The sequence below is a fragment of the Leptonotus elevatus genome, chromosome 16 (assembly GCF_054856555.1).
Source record: "Leptonotus elevatus isolate MCC_2025b chromosome 16, RoL_Lele_1.0, whole genome shotgun sequence".
Classification (NCBI taxonomy): Eukaryota; Metazoa; Chordata; class Actinopteri; order Syngnathiformes; family Syngnathidae; genus Leptonotus; species Leptonotus elevatus.
The window spans coordinates 4,931,052-4,953,607 of NC_141254.1; the positions used below are offsets into that span (position 1 = coordinate 4,931,052).

Below are 22,556 nucleotides of genomic sequence, written 5' to 3' on the forward strand. Positions count from 1 at the left end.
TTCACACATTACTTCACCTTGAAACCATGACAGAGTTGGACATAGATAGATAGATATAATTGATCTAAACATTCTAACAAGTTGATCAATATCAAGAGTTAGATGTAGATAAATATAATTAATATAAACAGACTTAATTAAGCAATAAACTCAATCTCGGTGATGTTCACTTGCTTGGGTTTGGTAGTGAAGTTATAATGTCCAATGCGATTCCTTTGAAAGTAGAAGAGACAAACGCCGCCAATAATGAAGAAGAGAATGACAGCAATTCCAAGGATTGACAGTCCAATCAGTTGGAGTCTTTCATTTGGACTCTCCGGGGGTACTTGTTAGGAAATTTAAAATCAAATAAAACAGAAAACACGTCATCACATTAGTAGTCTGTTATGATTTCAAAAATGTTGCTAAATTATGAAAGCCCAGAGCTGGACTGGGTATCGAGCAATACAGGGCAGATGTCCGGTGAGTCAGTGTCTTTGAGGGCTGATGTAGTGCTATTGAAATATAATTTTCCTCCATTTTCGCCTAAGAGACAGGCCCACAATTTAGAGGGAGCAGCCCATTAATCCATTGACAAAATACGACAGCAATTTGAACCAAGCAGAGCTACATAGTTGTCAGGGATGGTCAGGAGTCATGATTCTGAATATTTCTTCACTACTGGGGTCTTTTTTTTTTCATTTTAAATTATGCAAAGAGGAGGGTGAGAGTGTGCAGTGGATCAAAAAATGTTGAAGACGTCCTCATTACATTAAAGTGGAAGTCAATCTTAAACATTTGTTGACAATATTATCAACCCAAAAGTTTTTTTTGACAATAATATGTTATATGTGACCTCACTAGTCTAAACATGACATTCTGATTAATATTACATTTGTAGAATATGAGGTAAGCAGCAAAATACAGACCTTTTATCCATCTCAGGGGGGCGGCCATTTTTGCCATTTGCTGTCAACTGAAGATAACATCACAATTGCTCAGGGGTCAGACAACAACCAATCACAGCTCACCTGTTTTCTGAAGCTGAGCTGTGATTGGTTACCTGAGACCTGAGCAACATTGCTGTCATCTTCAGTCGACAGCAAGTAGCAAAATGGCCGTCCCCTGAGATGGATAAAAACCGCTGGATTTTGCTGCTTAACTCATATTCCACTAACACAATTTTAACCAGAATACCATATTTAGACTACACTAAGTGCAATTTCTGCAAAAATTGCGTGGCAATGCTAAGCTGAATGCTTATCAAGTAAATTGAAAGATAAATTATGTGAAAATTACAACGTATTAATTGTAATATTGTAAGATAAATGAATAAAAAGAACACTTGAACCCGGGAGGCGTGAATTTTTGAAGCAAGTTGAAATTTATATGGATAAGTGTTATCTGAAAGTACCCGCCATTCATTTAGATGGAAAAGTGGAACTATGATAGTAAGTTGGTTACCCTGAGCATAATTGCCTTAGATATATTTGCAATGTACAGTCAGAGATGGTATTCGAACCTGCAAGCTCCTGTTTACTAGACAAGACAATTTACCAATTGCACCACTGAGCCGTATCAGACAGCTGGAAATGTTGGTCACTTGTATGTATGGAAGTGGGCGTGGAAAATGTCAGTCCCATTGAAAATGAATTGAGAAAATTTTATATTTAACGTTAAATTGTGCGAATACTTTAAATAGTGTGGAATCAGACGATAAATAACCCAGAAGGCGTGAGTTTTTGAAGCAAGCTGAAATTTGTATTAAAGTATATAAAGTATTATGTGAGAGTTGTTTCACTGCAAAAAAATAAAAATTGTGGAGTATATAAAAATCATTGCATAGAACATAGGCCTATTATTTTCTCTTTAAATGTTGACAAATTAACACATAACCGGTGCTCTTCAAATTTGGCGGGCAAAAAATGTTGATTAAAAATAATTTTTAATTAAGTGATTAATCATGATTAATCAACATTCTAAAATGTGATTAATCTGATTAAAAATTTGACAACATGACTGAGAAGTCATTGTTTATCATACCATCGCCAGTAATGATTTCATGAAATAAATACACACACATCCAGAACCTTCAACCTCAGGATCAAGTGACTGTAAAAAACAAACAAACATTTTGCTGGGCTTAATTTACTAGACAATGGTCTGTTCATCCAACTCATTTCAAACCTATTCTCCAGCAGTTATGGCACAGCACTCACCTTCTTCAGACTTAAGCAAAGGCCCAGTAGAACCGAACGCTCTTCCAATTGTGTTCCAACCTGTTCTTTGCACACAATCCTAAAACAGAAGAACAAGCAAACAAGGTTTAAAAAAGAATCATAAAAAAGGTTTGAACTATAAATGCTAAACAAAGAGCGCATTCACAGGCACGCAGGTGTCAGATCCAATCTGCAAACAGATCTGAACGTGGCAGTGCAGATAGATCAAACTGACGTCGACAAAGGAGAATATCTGCACAGACACACGAGATTTGCTGGAGTTTCCGTTCATCAACACATCAGTGTACACGTTGAGGGCACATCTGTAGGACACAGACATGAACATACCGTCAAAACATACAGAAATACTCTAAATAAATAAATAATGATCAATGAATAGTATTATATTTATTAATAATTGGAATGAATATATTTCATAATAATTATATATGATAATTAATAACATAATTAATATACTAATAATTAATTAATAATAATAAAAAATACAGTACCATGCTTGCGGAAGGTTTGCACCGCACTTTATTTTTTCCACTCATATTTTGCACCCCACATTGACAGTGTGAAAAAAACTTATTTTTTTATCGTTTATTTCTTTCTAATTATTAAAAAATATTTTCATGAGATTCGACATATTTTTAAACTAAATGGCCTTTTATCTGAGCAAATTGGTGTTTCTGTAAAGCTGGACGTAGTTTCTGATATCCAGTATATACTTGAAAGAACGTTTTCCATGCGGGGTCAGTCCTTGTGACAGCTTAACAAGTAGCTGTTTGCTTGGTCACAGCGCCACAGCTCTGCCGCCAGTGGCCGTGGTAACGAAAGCACCTTTCAACCCATAGAACAGGGGGCGAATGAATAGCACAGGGATAGACAACCTGTCGCTTTATTATTTTAAAAAAATTGATATATTTATTTTCTTTGCAATCCCCCAAATCTTCAAGACATGATGATAAACATTGTGTATACGATTTCCATGGAAAATTTAGGAAATTTGGGGGTTGGAATCCCAGAACAAAGCACGAAAAAACCAAGACATGAAAAAATATTGGAAAAGGAAAGACAAAAAAAAATCCACAAATATGTAAATTCACAGGTGACGAAATTTGCCGTGAATGACTGTCGTTTTAAGTTGTAAAACCACCATTCACCACTAGATGGCAGACATGTGCTAGCGCTTACAGAGCCGTTGATAGAGAGAGTTTGGCCAACTCGGTTTCAGCAGAGTAACAAGATGGCGTCCATATGTCATGAGACCAGCAGTTGACCAATATGCTGTGATTGCTCAACCATTACGCTAGGTCTTATACAATGGAGAACCAAAAGTGTCAAAATTCTATATAAATAAATAAATACGGATATAAAAATATAATTGAAAAGTTAAAAACAAAAAATTTATATAAATGGAAATAAAGACAACAAAATAAAATATATCTATAAATAAATAAATAAAAGTAAAAATATAAAAATAAATATATAAATATAATTAAATATCAATCAATAAATGCTCTGCTTTCACATTTATTTATATCATGCTGCAGACGCCCTGTCAGCACGAAATGTCAAGTCAAGTCGCAAGTTGTGGTGACAGTGACCAAGATAGCCATTGCTGGAGCTCTCCATGCAAGCCGGCGAGACGGCGGAGTCAAACCCAAGACACGCTTAGGACCGCCCCCTCATTTGAATAACATTTTGTGGTAACAGGGCGTCTGCATCATGAAATAAATAAATGTGAGAGCAGAGAGTTTTTATTGATTGATTGATATTTAATTCAATTTATATATTTATGTTGTATTAATTTCCACATTTATTTGTATTTTATTTTATTTTTATCTCTTTTTTTAAAACTTTTATTTATGTATTTATTTTTCATTTTGGCAGTTTTGGTCTTCCATATACTGCCAAGCGGATTGTTACAAGTAAATATCCTATGTGCTATGCTTATTCATCCTTTGTATAGCTTGACCAAATAATGTCCTTTTATTAAGAAACATTGAACCCTGGTGAAAACACATTAAATACAAATATACAAAAATATACAATATGTACATATATGTCTTTTCACTTGACTTAAAAACAATCAAACAAAAAAACGATTCATCTTGAATAGCTTACCTGTTGTCCAGGAAGACAAAGCGCTTGTTGTCGAGCGGATTTTGCGTTGGCGTAGCCCAACACGAGTAGATCACGACTTTGATTTCGTCTGCTGAGGTATTCATGCTCACTTCAACCACAACGGCTTCCTCTGGGGACATGCTGTAGTTGTAAGGTAGAGGAAATGTACCGTTCATCAGCTGTACTGTCACCTGGAACATCCCGGAGCTTGTGATCACATCTTGGATCAAGTCATACCTGGAAACAATGACAGAAAACTGTCACCAAAATATGATATTACACAATAAGTAATGCCAATTCCACTTTTATGGTTTGCAGGAAGAGCGACAGGGGAAGCATTTACGCACCCCATGGAGCCAAAGTCAACAGACATGAGCATGCTCCTCCTGTATGTACACATTATGGGAACTTCCAGGCGTAATTTGGGTGCCTCCAGTGTTCCATTGGGTGACATGTATGTTTCCATTGCGTTGAGCAGTGTTACAGAAGCCATGTAGTAGGATTCATTCTAAAATAAAACAATGGTAGGGGTTATCATCATATTTAGAGCAGCGAACAAGAGAGAACAAAAAACATGTACGATAACTTACTTGTGCAGAAATTGTGACACACTCGTTCCACTCCACGATCAGCTGAGCATGGCTGGCATTGAACCCACTGACCCCGCACGCCTGATTGTCCAGGTACAGAGTGCCCTCCCTGATGTTGTTATGAGCTAGAAACTCTCTCGCAACTGTCACTGTGATGCCTGTAACTGTGCAATCAACTGAAATATCATCCAGAATTGAATACATTCTTTGGGAGGTATCTTTGGGGGTTGCATCTGTATTAGGCGTAGCGCGCTCAGTCCTGGAAATGGTGCTGCTTGTTGGTTCAAATGTGCTTGTTGATACAGTTGTTGGTATCCTGGTGGAGATTGTTGCGCCAATAGCGGGAGTTGTTAGCTCAGCAGAAGTGGATGTACGAGGTGCAATGATTCTGGATGCTATTGTGGTTGTTGACAAAGTGGAAGTGGTTATTTGGACTGTAGTAATGGTTGTTGGCGCACTTGTGGTGGTAGTTGGTGCGACAGATGTGGTTGTTGGTACCATGTTGACAGTTGCTGGACTGATAGAGGTGGACGGTGGTGGGCTCGTGGTGGCTATTTCGACAGAGGGGATTGCGGCGATTGTCCCTCCAATCGTATTTGGAAATGGATACGTTGATGTTATTTGAGATAATGAGGAAATGCTGGCTGAGGATAGTGTGAAAGGCGTTGATGGCAATGTTGTGGTCTCCATGGTAGCTGCACAAGGGAAAACATATTTAAGAAGAAAAAAATCAGTGAAAAGTACGCAAGATGATTAGGGCCAGTGAAGAGAAAAAAAAGGATTGGCAGCATTCTCAGAATTCAGACTTTAATCTCAGAATTTTGACTTTATTCTGAGAATTCTGACTTTCTCCCACAATTCATAGCTCAAGTCAGAATTCTCACTTGAAAATGAGAATTCTGAGATTAAAGTCAGAATTCTAATTTTTAGAGTGAGAATTCTGACTTTAATCTCAGAATGCTCACTCTAAAAATGAGAATTCTGACTTTAATCTCAGAATTCTCACTTTACCGTCAGAATTCTGAGATGAAAGTGATAAAGTGAGAATTCAGAAATTAAAGTCTGAATTCTCACTTTAAAGTGAGAATTCAGAAATTAAAGTCTGAATTCTCACTTTAAAGTGAGAATATATAGGATTCTCATTTTAAAGTCAGAATTCTCACTTTAAAGTCAAAATTCTAAGAATAAAGTGAGAGAATCCTGCCAACCCTTTCCCCCTCCACTGGCCCTCATCCTCTTCCGAAGAATAGAAAGTTAAGATGCACTAGAAAATAAGTGTCAGTATAGAAAATGTAAAGTGTTGAGGTTTTGTGAACCCTAGGATGAATATTTTCTTTAGCATAATTCCAAAAGATACAAGTATGTATTGACACAAAACCAACCTTGGGGGTACATTAGGAGAGAATTATGAACAGTTCTAAATGCAGTAACTGCCACACAACCAAATTGTGAATTTCATCTGCCATTAAGTCAATAACCAAAGTATACCTGACCAACTAAAATGTCTGACAGATTTTGAGAGAGTCGGCAAATATGACCAAATGAAAGGCAACAGTTAAAATGGAGTGATTTCACTGATAAAATAATCCAGTATATTTATGTAAATGGTTTGTACCATTTTAAGTTTGGTTTTGTCACATTTTTATTTTTAAAAACCTTTGATTTTACAGGTGGGTGTTTCCTTTGTTAGCCTACGTGCAAGATTGATCTTGTAACGTATCCACTGTGAGACGCTACCTTGGCAGGTTCTCCCAGGTCTTTGTGGGTCTGTGTCCATAAAGCCATGTAGACAAGAACATGTGTAGGAGCCCCAGGTGTTTGTACATGTAGCCCACTGAGAACAGTCATTTTCTCCTGGCACACATTCATCAAAATCTACAAGAACAAACACATAAAATACAGTTTTCACTCTTAAGTTTGACTATCTGGCATTCTTTAACATCAACACAGACATCAGGACTGTAGACGAGGCATCCATAATTTCACCTATCCTCCCTTATAGCAATCCATGACGTCTCTGATCTACTGTTAAAAGGAAACGGAATCTCTCCTCTTTCATCTGTAACCACTTCAAACATCAAAGTGTATGTAGGGATGTAAAAACGATTTGTTGGTTTGTAGCTAGCTAGCACAAGGAGCAAAAGCCAAACTGTGGCAGGGTTTTTACTTTCTGGACCTGGATTTGCCACCTATGTTTACAGATAAAAGATGGGAATATAGTGTAAGTGGCTGATGAGGAATTATAAATATTCATGTAGAGTATGCAGTTACTGTGTATACTGTATCTTACAGAGGTGGCAAATCCAGGTCCAGAAAGTAAAAACCCTGCAACAGTTTGGCTTTAGCCCCAGGTGAAAAGCCAAACTGTGGCAGGGTTTTTACTTTCTGGACTGGGATTTGCCACCTATGAGCATAAATAAAGATGACTGTCAAAGAGTTTTGATTATTTGAAGCTATCATCAGTAACATAAAGAAATTGATAAATCACCAAAAAAATCTTTGCCTACTGAAATGAAAGGACATGACATTAATCAGTTCCGGCATCCTCCCACAAAAAAATGTATCCAAACAAATGGTGTAACGTGATTCAACAAGAGAAATAGCCCTTTATAATTTTGTTCTTCATAAAAAAAATGTGACAACATATATAAATACAGTGTAAACGATTAAACATTTTATGTATGATGGTTAATTCATTGTGGCTCCTTCTGCAATGCGCCACATGTCCAACTGGGGGCAGTATAATATTATTTTGCAGATCAACAAAGAAGATTTTCACAATTATTTAAACTGACTAACTGCAGTGACATTTCTATTTTTAGCAGGGGATACAGCATACATGTATGTGAGGCCTACTTCCTCATTTTACTACTTCCCAATTATTTTACGCTTGACACCATGCGCAGCACCACTTAGTGTCAAAAATACGAAGTATGTGTAACTGCATGCACAAAAGTAACGTTTTAATCCTGTCCTTTTCCATCATCCATCAATACAATTTTAGATATGGAACACTGTCAGAATGTAAAGAAACATATACCACTGATGCTTGTGTTGTTTTCATCCATTGTGTATATGGAGCTGTTCCTTAGTGAGTAGAGCAGTACTGTGGATGTATTTCTGATGTCCTGTTCTTGACCAGGACTGAAGATTACGGTGAAGTCGACCACCACACTGCCGGGGGTAAAGTTTCTGATTTCGATTCTCACCTGACCTGAATCCACCATAGCCTTCATATCTTTGCCCAGAGAATGGTAGATCTGTAAGGAAACATACCCACTGTCACATGCTGTGATATTCACATTCAGTTAGTCAAAGACGCTTAACTTGACACATGATGTACCAACCTCGTCTAAAATGCCCGCAGTGAGGTTTTTGTAGACCTGGCTGCTTGTGTTGAGCAAGTCATCAGTGAACGCTATGTTGGTAAGTCGAGTTGTGGCATCGAGTGTTTGGGCATCTTCAAAGAAATTAGTTTAGTTTTTTTGTCAGTAACAAGAATTTCAAGAATGCCCCCCCCCCTCCTCAGTTTTCATGCTTTTGTTAACATAAAAGTGGAAAAAATGTTAAACTAAAACAAATATGACTACATATTTTAGTTATTGATACAGTAATTTCATGATAATTCATCACATTTAGTTAAAATTAAAAAGATGTACAGTACAGTAGAAAACGAGTGTGATATTGATTTGTGTTGAGGTCCTTTTCTGCCACTAGATGGCATAATTGCATTTGTAAGACGTTGGTGACAGCTCAGTGCATTTTTCTGTCAAGTTTCAGTTTTGTGAGGTTAGGGTTTTTGTTTTATTTTGGGTATTCATGTTCTTTGTTGTCTTGAGTGTTTTGTTTTGTGTTCTTTGTCTTTCTCCTCGTCTCGTTATGTGTAACCACGTCCGCCTGTGTGTCTTTGTCACAGCCAAGTCGTCTTTGTCACCGCCAATTCGTCTTCATCACAGCCAAGTCGTCTTCGTCACAGTCACGTCGTCTTCGTCACAGCCACGTCCTCTTCATCACAGCCACGTTGTTTTTGCCACAGTCAAGTCTTCGTCACAGCCAAGCCATAGCCACTCCACAGCAAGTCAAGTCAAGGCAAATCAGGTCCTGTCATGTCACGCTTGTTGCAGTCATTGCGACCAGTCTAGTCACATCCTGTCCAGTCATTGCGACCAGTCTAGTCACGTCCTGTCCAGTCATGGCGACCAGTCTAGTCATGTCCTGTCCAATCATGGCGAGCAGTCTAGTCACGTCCAGTCATGGCGAGCTGTCCAGTCACGTCCTGTCCAGTTATGGCGACCAGTCTAGTCACGTCCTGTCCAGTCATGGTGGCCTGTCCAGTCATGGTGACCAGTCTAGTTCTGCCCCATTCAGTCATGGCGACCAGTCTAGTCACGTCCCAATCCGTCATGGCGACCAGTCTAGTCACATCCTGTCCAGTCATGGCAACCTGTCCAGTCATGGCGACCAGTCTAGTCACGTCCTGTCCAGTTATGGCGACCAGTCTAGTCACGTCCTGTCCAGTCATGGCGACAAGTCTAGTCATGTTCTGTCCAATCATGGCGCGCAGTCTAGTCACGTCCAGTCATGGCGAGCAGTCTAGTCACGTCCAGTCATGGCGAGCTGTCCATTCACGTCCTGTCCAGTCATGGCGATCAGTCCCGTCCCGTCCAGTCATGGCGACCAGCCTAGTCACGTCCCAATCAGTCATGGCGACCAGTCTAGTCACGTCATGTCCAGTCATGGCAACCTGTCCAGTCATGGCAACCTGTCCAGTCATGGCGACCAGTCTAGTCACGTCATGTCCAGTCATGGCAACCTGTCCAGTCATGGCGACCAGTCTAGTCACGTCCTGTCCAGTCATGGCGACCAGTCTAGTCACGTCTTGCATTTGGGTCCGCCATCCCTCAATTACGCGCATCCCTCATGACATTTTCTTTCATATTTTGAGCTATATAATCTTTAACATGAAGTAACTTCTGCACATTCTCCAGGCTCATTCTATGCTCCCCTTTGGGAGCATGGCTTGAGCTTTGTCTTTAAGTCAATTTTGTCGCTCTGATTCATAAAGATTCATTCATTCATCCATACATTAGAATGGTTAAAATATTAAGGTATTGAGATATTATACTATCCTTTAGCCAAAGTAACTTCAAATCAAAAACTAGATATTACAAATATATATAGAGTAGAAATTGCCTAAAACTTTTTTTAAACTTACATACAATATATTAGTGACCCTTGCAATACTAAGACATTAGTCTATACCAAAACAATTAATATAATGAAGAATTTAGATTTGTATAAACGGTTCTTACCCGTTTTGACAGCAATATAAAGAACATCTCCATGGCTTTCATTTGTATGGAGCTTAACAGTGACATTGTAGAGCACCCCTGGCTGCAGTTCCCTCAGTTCCATCGTGGTCTGCTCAGTTGCCCAAATACTAATAACCTCTGAGCCCTCACTAAGAACCACCAAGTAAGTCTGGTTTGCTGGGATTAGGCTGGGCCAGTACACACAAAAAGAAGTGCCGGTGATGTTGGCAGCCTGTAATCTGCTGATGCCAGGGGAGGCTGGAAAAGGGCACAGAGTGAGGGAGGGAGAACACAATTATGACTCCTGTTGTATTTGCTTCCTAAACAAGAGAGTTGTCAGAATGAGATAAGAATAGGAACGTTTATACCACTTGATGATGTTGTCAGAGGTAGCCCGTCAATTGCATTATTAGATCTGTATGTTGTCGTTTGAAAGGCAGTGCTTGTGTTCAAAGGAGGCAGAGTCATGTTGTTTTCAGTGATGTTGAGGAAAACCACAGTGTTGTTGCCTGCAGTCAGAGGTGAGGTGATGTTGATTGGAAAAGGGCAACACTGCGGGGCCTCTGTGGTGGATGGCATGGTGATGTCATTTGGCTCTAAAAGATGAGAATATAGTGTAAGCGGCTGATGAGGAATTACAAATATTCATGTAGAGAATGCAGTTACTGTGTATACTGTATCTTACAGAAGTGGCAAATCCAGGTCTAGAAAGAAAAAACCCTGCCACAGTTTGGCGCACGTATGTGTGGCCTTATAAATGGCATATCTTGATTTTCAAACTGGAGCAATTGAGTTTACAGTGTTTGTGAATTTGGCAGATCTAGGCCTCTCAACAGACCGAGGATGTTTTCTTTTCCATGTCCTCTGACATCTGAAAGTAGACTACACTTTAGACCAGCTCAGAGCAGGTATAAGTTGGGGCACAGGTGATACAATGTGATTTTGGTGAATTTGATTGCGCTTCAGGCAGACAGATTCTACACTCTGCGGATTAATTGAACGCATCATTATTATCATCACAATATAATTTTTTTGAAACGCCACCCTGGGCTGCAGCGTAACGATTGGAGTGAAGGTGATCGCCAAATACCCATGCACTTCATGGCGATGAACTGAGATCGTCCTGGACAAATTTACATCATCCACAAGTGGAGCTCTACTTGCAGAGGTGGCAAATCCAGGTCCAGAAAGTAAAAACCCTGCCACTGTTTGGCTTTAGCCCCAGGTGCTATCTAGCTAGCTCCCTAGCTAGCTCCTCGGGTGCTTTTTTACTTGCTAGGGACCCAGCTATAGCCTGCCACAGTTTGGCTTTAGCCCCAGGTGCTAGCTAGATAGCTACCTAGCTAGCTCCCCGGGTGCTTGTTTACCTGCTAGGGAGCTAGCTAGCCTGCCACAGTTTCCTCAGGTGCTAGTTAGCTAGCTTCCTAGCTAGCTCCCTGGGTGCTTATTTACCTGCTAAGGAGCTAGCTAGCCTACCACAGTTTGGCTTGAGCCCCAGGTGCTAGCTAGCTAGCTCCCCGGGTGCATGTTTATGCACCCGGTAGCACGATGGCTAAAGCTAAACTATGGCAGGGTTTTTACTTTCTGGACCTGGATTTGCCATCTCTGCTTAGGAATGTATTTTACATGCGTAAACATCCCATTTGAAGTATGCATGTCTACGAAAATACCAAAAGAAAGAAAACTTGTACACAGTTAGACTACACTTTGCGCTGAGCACAAAAGCAGGGCCCAATGTAGTGTTGACACAAAAAAACATTACATACAGATACTTCAGATAACTCTGAAATTATTTCAAGATAAGATTTTGTCATTTTATAAAGCATTTTAAACAAGTGCAGGTTGCATCACCAATGTACTGCTGAACGGAACAATACGGGCTAGCATCTTTGACTTTCATTTGCATAAATTGCCGAATGAGTTGAGGTTGGTGCTCTGTTTGTTTTTTTAACTTGTCCTTATCCAATGCTTGGTCTTACAAAATTATCAATTTATCTGCTTTTTATGCCAGAGCAGTTTTTCTGTGTAACGGTAGAGTTTGATATACTCCTGTGGTTATTCATATTATGACGGCTATTTATTGCATTGTGAATGCAGTGCAGCAGAACATGGTAAATTTAGAGAAAATACTGTAGAACAGAGCACACAAAACACAAAAACAATGCTGAAGTACAATAGCATTATAAAACAGTGACTTCTTTAACTGCGAAAGTAGTGCTTAACCCAAATAGTTCTCGAAATTTGCAGACCGCAGTAACCGCAGCCACGCTAACCTGCACAATGAGTTCCAGGATTGCTTGGATCAACATCAAGATATCCTCCATGACAGGTGCACTGGTAGGAGCCCACCGTGTTGCTACATTGCGCCAGTGGAGAGCACTGATGGAGAGCAGGATGCGCACACTCATTTACATCTACAAGGACAAATAGAGACACATGAAGTGGTTGTACTGGAATTACAATTACACTGAAATACACTGTGCCCTTCAATACACAGTTACAGTAAACTCAAAATGATTCAAAATTGGAGGAGGTGGGGGCGGGGGTCGTCTAGTCGCCACCGAATCACAGTGCACATATAGACAAACAACCATTTACACTCACATCCACAACTATTGACGATTTAGAATCTTTAGTTAACCTAACATTACACATATTGTAACAGGAATTACAAACACAAGGCTAAAAAAACAACAACAACAAAAACATTGCATTTTTAAGGATATAAATCATTTTCAATGAAAATGATATTTTACCCAGAAAAATCTTTTACCACCAGACCCCTCTGAATTTTAATTGAAGATCCCTGCAATAGACAAATAAAAAATGCACCCCCTGAAATCTAAACAAAGAAGCTGAAAAATCCATCTGTTTTTATCTATCTCAGGGTGCGGCCATTTTGCCACTTGTCGACTGAAAATGATATCACAGTTACTCATGGCGCAGGTAACGTCCAATCACGGCTGGTCTCTTTCCTGAGTTTGGTCATGTGATGTTCGCAAGCTGTGCTGGGATTGGTCATTACCACAGCTATGTGATGTCATCTTCAGTCGACAGCAAGTGGCAAAATGGCCGCCCCTTGAGATGGATAAAAATGGCTGGATTTTGCTTCATAACTCATATTCCACAAATGTAATAATAATCTGAATGCCATGTTTAGACTAGTGAGGTCACATATAACATATTATTGTCAAGAAATGTTTAAGGTTGACTTCCACTTTAAATACAATACCAATGAGCAATTTCTTATAAGTACTTTGAAAGACGGGAAAAAAAAGCGCAACTCAAAAGCCTCTAAAATAACTTGATTTCTATTCTGGTATGCATGATACGCGTTAAGGTGGTTACTACTGTGCATTCGTATGACTTGTGAGCAATCTGTGTACGTGGAGGAGGGGGAATATGTGTGACTAACTCGGGTGTTATTCTCTACCATCGCAGGAAACATCCCACCGAAGACGATGGCTCAAATAGAAGCGGTGGGAGAAGGAAGCTGTGGTGCGACTGAGTCATTCTTTCCTGACTGCTATGTTCTGTACAAACATCACACGCTACAAGAATGTCACTTCTGTGAAGAAGCACAAGTCAAGCCACGAGCAACCTTGCCTCTGCTTGTCCTCCTCACCTTCCACTGTGACAGCTAACACCTCCTGTATGTGTTTGAGGAGGAAATGCAGCTTTGATGTGACGTTGTGCGGTGAAAGAGCAAAGCTGAAGTCGATCAGCAGCGAGGTGGCAGTTCGATACGGATGCACGGGCCATGAGGCCAGGTAATAGACTGAAAAATTGACAGACTCCAGCGCTCCAGTTACCTGTGCAAAAACAAAGGAGTGAATGCACTGCTCATCATCACTGAATATGGTTTTGGGATGTCAGGTTTGTGGTACCATTGCTTGAAGTAATCTTGTGTGGTTGAGAAGAGCTCCATTGTTCATCAATTGTTGATAATCTGTCTTCACTATCACTGTCGCATTGAATCGATACCCCCCATTTTCAGTGTAGTTAGCTGATCCTGATTAAAAAACATTGTTGAGAGCTTGAAATGTTTCAGTGGTACAAATCACAAAACAGGTTCACCATTAATCACAGTATACATTTTGCACATGGAAATATGTCATATGTCTTCATTTTTGTGATGACATGCTAAGTTTAACGTGTTTGTGAATTTGGTACACCGCACTTTGTATTTTAAAAGGAACCCCGACTGTCATGACAAGTTTGCTCTATATTATTTATTTGGTTGTTGCTAACATAACTATGATATTCTTTCTTTATTTTTTATCATTTCTTGTTTAATACATTTTGTAGAAACTTTATTTGGACGTACGCTGCCATTGTTATTTACTTTGCAACACATTCCGTGCGTAGTGACGTAGGATGGCAGCAGGCTCTCTGCCGAGCAATGTGAAACGCCTATAAAGAAAGTAAGGTAAGCCTACGTCGCGTTCCTAAAGAAACAACATTCGATTGGGAGAATCAACCATCCCCCAAATTATTATCAATATCATATTAAAAATATTTTTGATAGCACCCCCCTGACCGTGCGGCACAATTATGGTAGTGGTGCATGGTCTTTTGTCACACATGATCTGGAATGCAGGGCGGTCTCCAATTTCTCATGTCACATGCGCCATGTTGAGATCTTCTTGCAGTTCCTTAAACTGTCAATGCTCTTTGCGCAAAGATGATCTCCTGCATGGACTGAATGTAGACACATGTGTGCCTCTCTCTGGTGAATTTAAACGGATTAAGGAGGGGAGCCGCTTCGATTGGCCAGGAGTTGGCTGCATTCCCTCGCACAACGGCGAACCACAGCAACACAAAATGCCTTTTTCTGTCTGTGCAAGGCTATCTACCTATCTATCTATCCATTTATCCAACCAATCAACCTTGCAAAATACCAAAAGAAAGAAAATTACATAAATCCACACATTTAGACTGTGCTTTGTGCTAGACTTAAAAAAAATAATAATAATAATAAGTGAAATGTCAACAAAAAAAGTTAAATGGCAAAAAATATTTTTACTGTCAGTTTTACAAACGTACTGTACTTGTTTTGATCATTTGGCACAACAGAACACTGTAGTTATAAATTTGCACATTTCTGCACCTTGTCATTTCTGTACACTGACTACTGAGAGGGAGAGAGCAATATAGAGAGAGAGAGAGAGAGAGAGAGAGAGAGAGAGCAATAGAGAGAGAGAGGGAGAGAGCAATATAGAGAGAGAGAGAGAGAGAGAGAGAGAGAAATCAAGGATACTAACTTGTAAGATTATTGCAGAGAAAGCGACCTGATCTCTCACAGCACTTTTGCCAGTCTGGACAATCAATGTCCCAGTCGCAGTCATCAACACTGGAGTAAGACCTATCTGTGGTTGGGCAGGATCCAGGCTTGGACATAAACTCCTCACTGCGGTTTAAAGCTCCATTAAAAAGAAAGTAACGTTATAAGCCATGTAATTATTAGCATCAGGATTTTTGTATCAGGCCGATTTGACCAACAGAAAACAATCAAGCAAGCAAAAGCAGATGTGCTGCACACTTACACAGGGCACAGTAGCTTCCCACTTGTACGTAACCATGGCAGCATCTGGTCACCTGCTCCATCATCATCCTGTACTCAGTCTGATGAACTACTCTGAAAAGTGTCACTGGACATGCCGTCCAAAAGAGCCAGCCTCCGCAACTCTGAGTCGCAGTATATGGAACCCTTCGTAACACCAAGGAAGTTACAGTGCGAGTCTCGTTGTAAATACATAGATGGTAGCCAGATGCAGATAGACTTTTTCCTGTCAAATAAAGCACATGTTAAAAAGCTATCATGCAATATTATCATAAGAGAACTTTCTGTCTCGGTAATATATTTTCAGGCATACCTTCATATGCAGCTGTTTTCCATGTATAGAGAGGAAGGGCAAATATCCAAATAGAAAGCATCCAATCCATTTTTATCAGCCTTACCAGCTTATATTTAACGGCAGCATTGTAAGTGCATGGTCTTCATTAGGATTATACCAATATACTGTTGGGTGTACTGTACCCAAAGCCTAAATCCTTTGTGGTTCAAGCTCTCCCCCGCCACCCCTGGTTGCAACACCTATCCCTAAAGGATCATCAAAAAATAGCAGCTAGCAAGTTTTGGATGTATTTTTTTGTGTTGTATTATTCACTATATTGAATAAATGTTGACAATGTGTCTTATATGGAATGCCTAATATATTATTACACTCCTAAGAATTCTTTTTTATTTTTTATTATTTGTATTATGATTCTAATAATGCCTAGGCATAATAAAAGAATTGTGAAGTACGTTTTTTTTTTACATTGTAAGAAAATTATCATTTTGGTAATGTTAGAACTGTAAACATGTTTCTAACATGGAGTGATATGTGAATGAGAAGGGAGATGCCTAAGTCCCCAAAGATGTGGTTACCACGCAGGTAACCATGGCAGTACTTGCTGTACCGCTGATACTAACACAGCGTGTCAGCAATTATTGTCTTGTAAGAAGGAATGAAATCTCACTTGCTTATAAACATTACGTTGATTGTAATTTTAGAAAGGATTCAGTCATTACAATAAACATTAAAATGTTATCACACACATCATTAATTTAATGTTTCAATGTACTGTATAGTTTTCATTCTGAATGTAATGATGAACATAATTATTTCCATTATATAGTAATATAGTAAAAATATGTGCCTGATTAGGCATGCTACTCTCATCAGGGTGGTTATGACGTGCAACATTTGGAAGCAAGGGAGTGTGTGGGAAGCGAAGGGCTTCAAGAAGGGGTAAAATTAGGTTACTGCACATAAGCAAGACCTCTTACGAATCACAAGCGCACTGAAGTGGTTTTATTTTATGCATCATATGTGATGAACATAAAGAAAGTATTCGCAGTGGTGCAATCAGCGCCACACCTAATTGCGTCACATAACGGTTGCCAAGTAATGTTGCTGACAGCTTATTACAGGAAAAGGCCTGTAGGCAAGATAAACAGAAACAGGGCGCCATGTCCCCATTGAATGCTCTCACACAAGCCTTCTGACTACAATTGTGTTACTAAATGACTTAAAATGAATTGAGGACGAGTTAGGGCAAATACAGTGTGTTTCGAAATTACAGAGAGAAAACAAATCCTGATGATTTTCTATTCTAAAATCTAATTTATTTTTATACAGTACATTACATGAATTTAAATATAATATATAGTACAGGACATATTATGGCTAGCCTTAACATTACACACAAGCTTTTATTAGTTAGCTATTAGAGAAGTCCATCCATCCATCCATTTATTTTCTATACCACTTCATATCCTCATTAAGGTCACAGGTGAGCTGGAGCCTATCCCAGCTGACTTTGTGGGTACCTCCTGCATTGGTCAATACAATTTCAGGGCACATATAGACAAATAGCCATTCACAACAATTTATAGTCCTAAAAAAACAAGCACAGGGAGAACATATAAACTCCACACAGGAAGGTCACAGAATGGATTTAAATCAGAACTTAAATAGGCATGCCACTCTGCCACAGTGAAATACAATTTAACAATTTAACTATGGGGGCTCTTTTTTCCCTTCCAGCAGCATCCCCCTAGCTGCATCCCCAAGTGATTTCAACCAGTGTATTAAAAGTACCCGTTCAACTGTGCTGTAATTTTCATACCTAATTATACTGAAGAACTGGAAAAACAAACAAAAGTGTAACAAGTTTAAATGACATTTATGTTTCCATCAAATTAAGGGAGAATATGCTTGCCTGGTCTGATTATTCCCATGTGAGCAAAAGTGAGATAATAATAATAATATTAATAATATTAATAATATTAATAATGATAATAATAATAATATTTTTTATTTGTAAAGTACGGAAGCGTATTGCATTCACTTGAAAATAAAAAAATAACTCCTGTTTTTCTGACAAATTTTGGGGGGAGCCTTGTTTTTTTTTATATTTGTTTTTTCTGTCAAAAAATATTCAGAAAAACAGGCTGGAAAAAATATTCAGAAAAACAGGAGGAAAATTACTCAGAAAAACAGGGGGTGGGGGCGATTATTCAGAAAAACAGGAAAAATATATATTTTTTAAAAACTGAAGAAAAAAAAATATTAAAAAAAACTCCCCAAAAAAATTCCCGGACAACAGAGCTGGTGTTCTGTTTTTCAGAGTTTTGGGGGTTTTTTTACCTCTGAACTCCAAGTGACTTGTTGCAGAATCACGGAAAGCGGACACTTTCCCGCATACCTCCATATGCAATAAGATGGTCATGTTTACTTACTGGCTCTCAATAAAGCAATTAATGTGTATACTGTATTGTGGTTTGTTCTCTAGTCTTTGAGGGAAAACCCCTTAAAAAAAACAGAAAAATAATTATTTTATAAAACGGGAAAATTTCAGAAAAACAGAGGAAAGTGTTTTTTTTAAACAGAAAAAAATACTTTGACAATAGGGGGGGGGGGGTCGACATTCAATAAAACTGAAAAAATACTCAAAAAAAACAAAGCTCCCCCAAAAAATTTGTCAGAAAAACAGGACTTTTTTTTCTAAGTGAATGCAATACGCTTCCGTAGTAAAGCACTTTACATTTGAACTCAAAGTGCTACAATGGGTACAACATAAAACACAACAGTAAAACCAATATATTAAAAAGAAGCAAACAGTAAAACCAATAAAAACACTGTAAATAAAATAAAACAATCATAAAAATCAAAGTTTCTGCGAACAAGTATGCTACTACACAAATAAATACGTCTCACAACGCTGCTGTGTTTTTCATAAATAGCGTCTCCAGTACAGTATTTAAAAATATGGTGATACCCCTTTAAATGTGCGCTAACGTCAGTCCTACCTTGGTCCCGCCTTCGAAACCTTCTAGCCAATCCAAGCGCAGTGCACGTGACGAGCATTCATTGCAATGACCTCATCCCTGGTGTGGGATGACGTCAAATTCAAGATGGATGGAATCACGACCAGTACGCAGAAATCGACACAACACTGAATAAACTCCAGGTTGTTTGGATGAAAGAACTTAATCACGAGGGCCGGGTAAGCGCAGAATTCTATTTTAAGTTCGCTAAATACGGAATGCAACATGGTTGGTTGAGTAGCATTAGTGGAAGCATTTTTTTTCTCCTTCCCCCCTGACGTAACTCAAAGGGGCAGTTATGCTGTTGTTAAACCTGAGCAGCTACAACCTGTTTAGCTTGAGCGGCGTCTAGTCTTAGCGGGTTTTTTTTTTCTTCTTCTCCAATAGTCAGTTTGAAACAATGCGGCTCTCATAGCAGACGTAGCGGATTTATTGATATTGTGCTCCTACCGAGAGTGTATTAAACAGAGTCCATAGCGCGCCCAACTTTTCCCTCCTAACCACATTTTCGCAAAATGACCGAGCAGGAATGGCTGAGCGTGGCGCCATTCACGTTTAGCCTCATAAATCACAAACATGCCGCCACTCTCTTTTTTTAAGTGCAATTTTTCGTGGAAATAAAGTGTCATGCGGGAGTACGCCACGTCTCACGGATGATCTAATACCCGAAGCGTTACTGGACTTCCTCGTAGAAAAAAAGAAAAGAAAAAAAAACGACACGAGTGACTACTGATTCGTTATTTGGGGTGAGGTTCGCTGTTTAGTTAGTAGTTTTACAGGCGGATGAATGAAGATAAACTGAATCCTAAAATGACGTGTCGAAGTTTGCAACACCAATAATTAACATAACTGTGTCATGCTTACATCATTTGCGTACCTCTGCTGAGATAAGGAGCACATTTTAGGCAGATAGGAGTGCATGAAACGGTTGTTTTCCTTCTTTGATAAGATGTGTCGAACATTTTGTCTGGTTAGTCATCTAATGAATAAAAATAATTGTGTCAACTTAATTTGAAATAAAAAACAAACAAACATTGTACAAAGAAGTGCCACATAACTAAAAATAAGAGGCTGTGTCAGAAAGTTAAGTAATATCTGAATAAATAGAATATTAAATATATTCTGCACATGGATAGTGCTTATCAGTACACAATTGCCTCACAGTTCTGTGATTCTAGGCGCAAGTTTTGGTTCTGGCCTTCCTATGTGGCACATGTTAGGTTAATTTAAGACTAAATTGTCCATAGGTTAGGGCTGTTCAATTATGGAAAAATATAAGAATCACTATTATTTTGGCAATAATTGAAATCACGATTATTCAAACAATTATTTATGTTTTGGTACAAAACAAGAACAATGTTTACGCATTTAAAAATATTAAGACCAATTAGAAAAAAATAGAAACACTAATTATATAAGTTCCATTTGGACCAAACAGAATTTATAATCATATATATTTATAATAATATATATTAATTTATTTATGTTGGCAAATACTTGAAGTTGGAGTGCAGCATGTGTACTATGCAGTAGGATAATTATTTATTTTTTCGTACAAAACAACAAAATGTTTAAATGTAAAAAACAAAAAATTATTAAGAGAAATTAAATTATTTGAAACACTATAATTATGAAAATTCCTTTTGGATGAAAAAAAAGTATTAAATTAGTTATTTTAGAATAAAAAAAGGTGCAAATATATAAATTTAAACAACTCAAACATTTGTATTAATAATATTTTTAAGAATTATGTTGATTTTGTAATTGTGGAGTGTAATAATTGAAATTGTAATTGAATTTCGATTAATTGCACAGCCCTACCACAGGTGACGCTATGATAAACGTGCGCAAAAATAGCGAGGTATTACAGTTTTAAATTTACAACTCTTTCATGAAATACTTGGCTAAATAAAAACATTGTTTTGTTCCATTGACCGCAATCTATTTTAATTCCAAACAACATATAGAATTAAGGCTGTCAAAATTAAAGCGTTAACTCTGGAGATTAATTTGAATTCATTAAAGCGTTAAAACATTTTTTTACTGAGTTGCTCAATTAACTCAGTGTGCAGCCAAACTTGGAGTCACTGGCGGGAAGAGGAATTAACATGGACTATAGGTAGTTTTACTTTCTGATTTGCTTGCTTGATGCTTGTTGGATAACGACAGAGTCAAATTCAAATAGCATATTAGTTGTATGCCTTAGGTGTTATCATCTCAGAGCAAAATTTCCTGCTCAAGTTACCTCCATTGAGCCTTGCAAACCAATGCTGCTGGAGTGTGATGCTCGTGAGCAGAACTAAACGTGTAAGCAAGGAGTTCTGAGAATTGTTTCTTTGAGTCTATTTTGATCGTTTTGTTTATCAGTTGTGTTTTTGCGGGAGAAGTATTCTATTCAAGGATCAAAGGAAGCTATTAGAACAGTCTTTGAATCTAAATATACTTTCTGTTTGATGGTTTTACATGTTACATTTTACATTTTACTGTTACAAGCTTTGAAGAAAAAAGCTGAAGCAAAAGTAGAAAAATGGGAATAATTGTGGTTAATTACAGAAAATTGAGTGATTAATTAGTTTTAAAAAATTCAGTCATTTGACAACACTACATAGAATATTTGGTACAAAATGAATGTGCACCATATAGTTGAAATAGATAAATAAATGTTATCATTCTTCTTCTTTTTTTAATTCTTATTAGTAAGTCTCACTGTCCCATCACTGTCCCATCACTGTTGAGCTATTTTTTAGAACACACCCATAGGCTACTCATATTGTCATTGGGGTTAAGTTAACTAGTACCAGCTGGCACTATTTATTTATTTATTTTAGGACAATGCACATTAATCAACAGAGCAAAAAGGCACTCCCTTGCTACTTCCCTCCCCTCTCTGTTCACAGAGAAGGAGAAAAAAAAAAGTTAATTAGAGACCGTTAACTGCAATGAGGTGGCTTGTTTACTTAACTCTGCAAGCAGCCATCCATATTGTACCCTGCTTAGAAGTCGCCTAAAAAAAAGAAGAGTGGCTCATTACTGGTGACGGCTAGTATCTGCAGTTATTGAAACCTCCACTTTTCAATAACACCGGCAGTTGACCCGTGCATACGTGTGTATGTGAGTGTGAATGGTCTTTTGTTTCTATTTGCTAGGTTCTAGCACACCGCGACTCTAGTGAGGAAAAGCACTATAGAAAATGAATGCTTGAATGAATAATAAATAGTAGTTTGTTGGAATATTCTTTGAACAGAAGACAATTATTAATCGTAAATGTGCAGAAAACTCAAAGCATTGCATTATGACGCAAACATCCGAGAATCACTGACATGGAAAATATTATTTTTTGTGATTCATATTTTATTTGCTAATATTTGTGTACTGGCCTTGTTTGAGCCGTCTGAATAAATACTGTTATTTAATTTGTTTCATAACCGATCACTCATGCACATCT

The 22,556-nt window shown here is 38.3% G+C and overlaps 2 protein-coding genes across 3 annotated transcripts in view; one reads left to right on the top strand and one right to left on the bottom strand.

Annotated features, from left to right (window-relative positions):
- On the bottom strand, positions 1-19,256 carry umodl1 (uromodulin-like 1). Of its 2 annotated transcripts, none has more exons than XM_086098581.1 (17): positions 19,094-19,256; positions 15,780-16,022; positions 15,498-15,656; positions 14,121-14,245; positions 13,859-14,045; positions 12,507-12,647; positions 10,602-10,829; positions 10,234-10,491; positions 8,269-8,381; positions 7,962-8,181; positions 6,659-6,796; positions 4,922-5,616; positions 4,679-4,839; positions 4,332-4,568; positions 2,365-2,521; positions 2,199-2,277; positions 1-325 (listed from the first exon to the last, which is right to left on the bottom strand). In XM_086098581.1, exons 1-17 carry the CDS (start codon positions 19,149-19,151, stop codon positions 138-140), a joined length of 3,387 nt encoding a protein of 1,128 aa, XP_085954707.1. In that variant the 5' UTR covers positions 19,152-19,256; the 3' UTR covers positions 1-137. The 2 variants fall into 2 exon arrangements, with proteins under 2 accessions (XP_085954707.1, XP_085954705.1); XM_086098579.1 differs by lacking the exon at positions 19,094-19,256 and adding an exon at positions 16,110-16,227.
- zbtb21 (zinc finger and BTB domain containing 21) overlaps positions 19,152-22,556 on the top strand; it is a 10,935-nt gene continuing 7,530 nt past the window's right edge. Inside the window, exon 1 of the mRNA XM_086098582.1 lies at positions 19,152-19,290. The gene's annotated coding sequence lies outside the window, so the exon portion shown is untranslated. The remainder of the gene's footprint in view (positions 19,291-22,556) is intronic.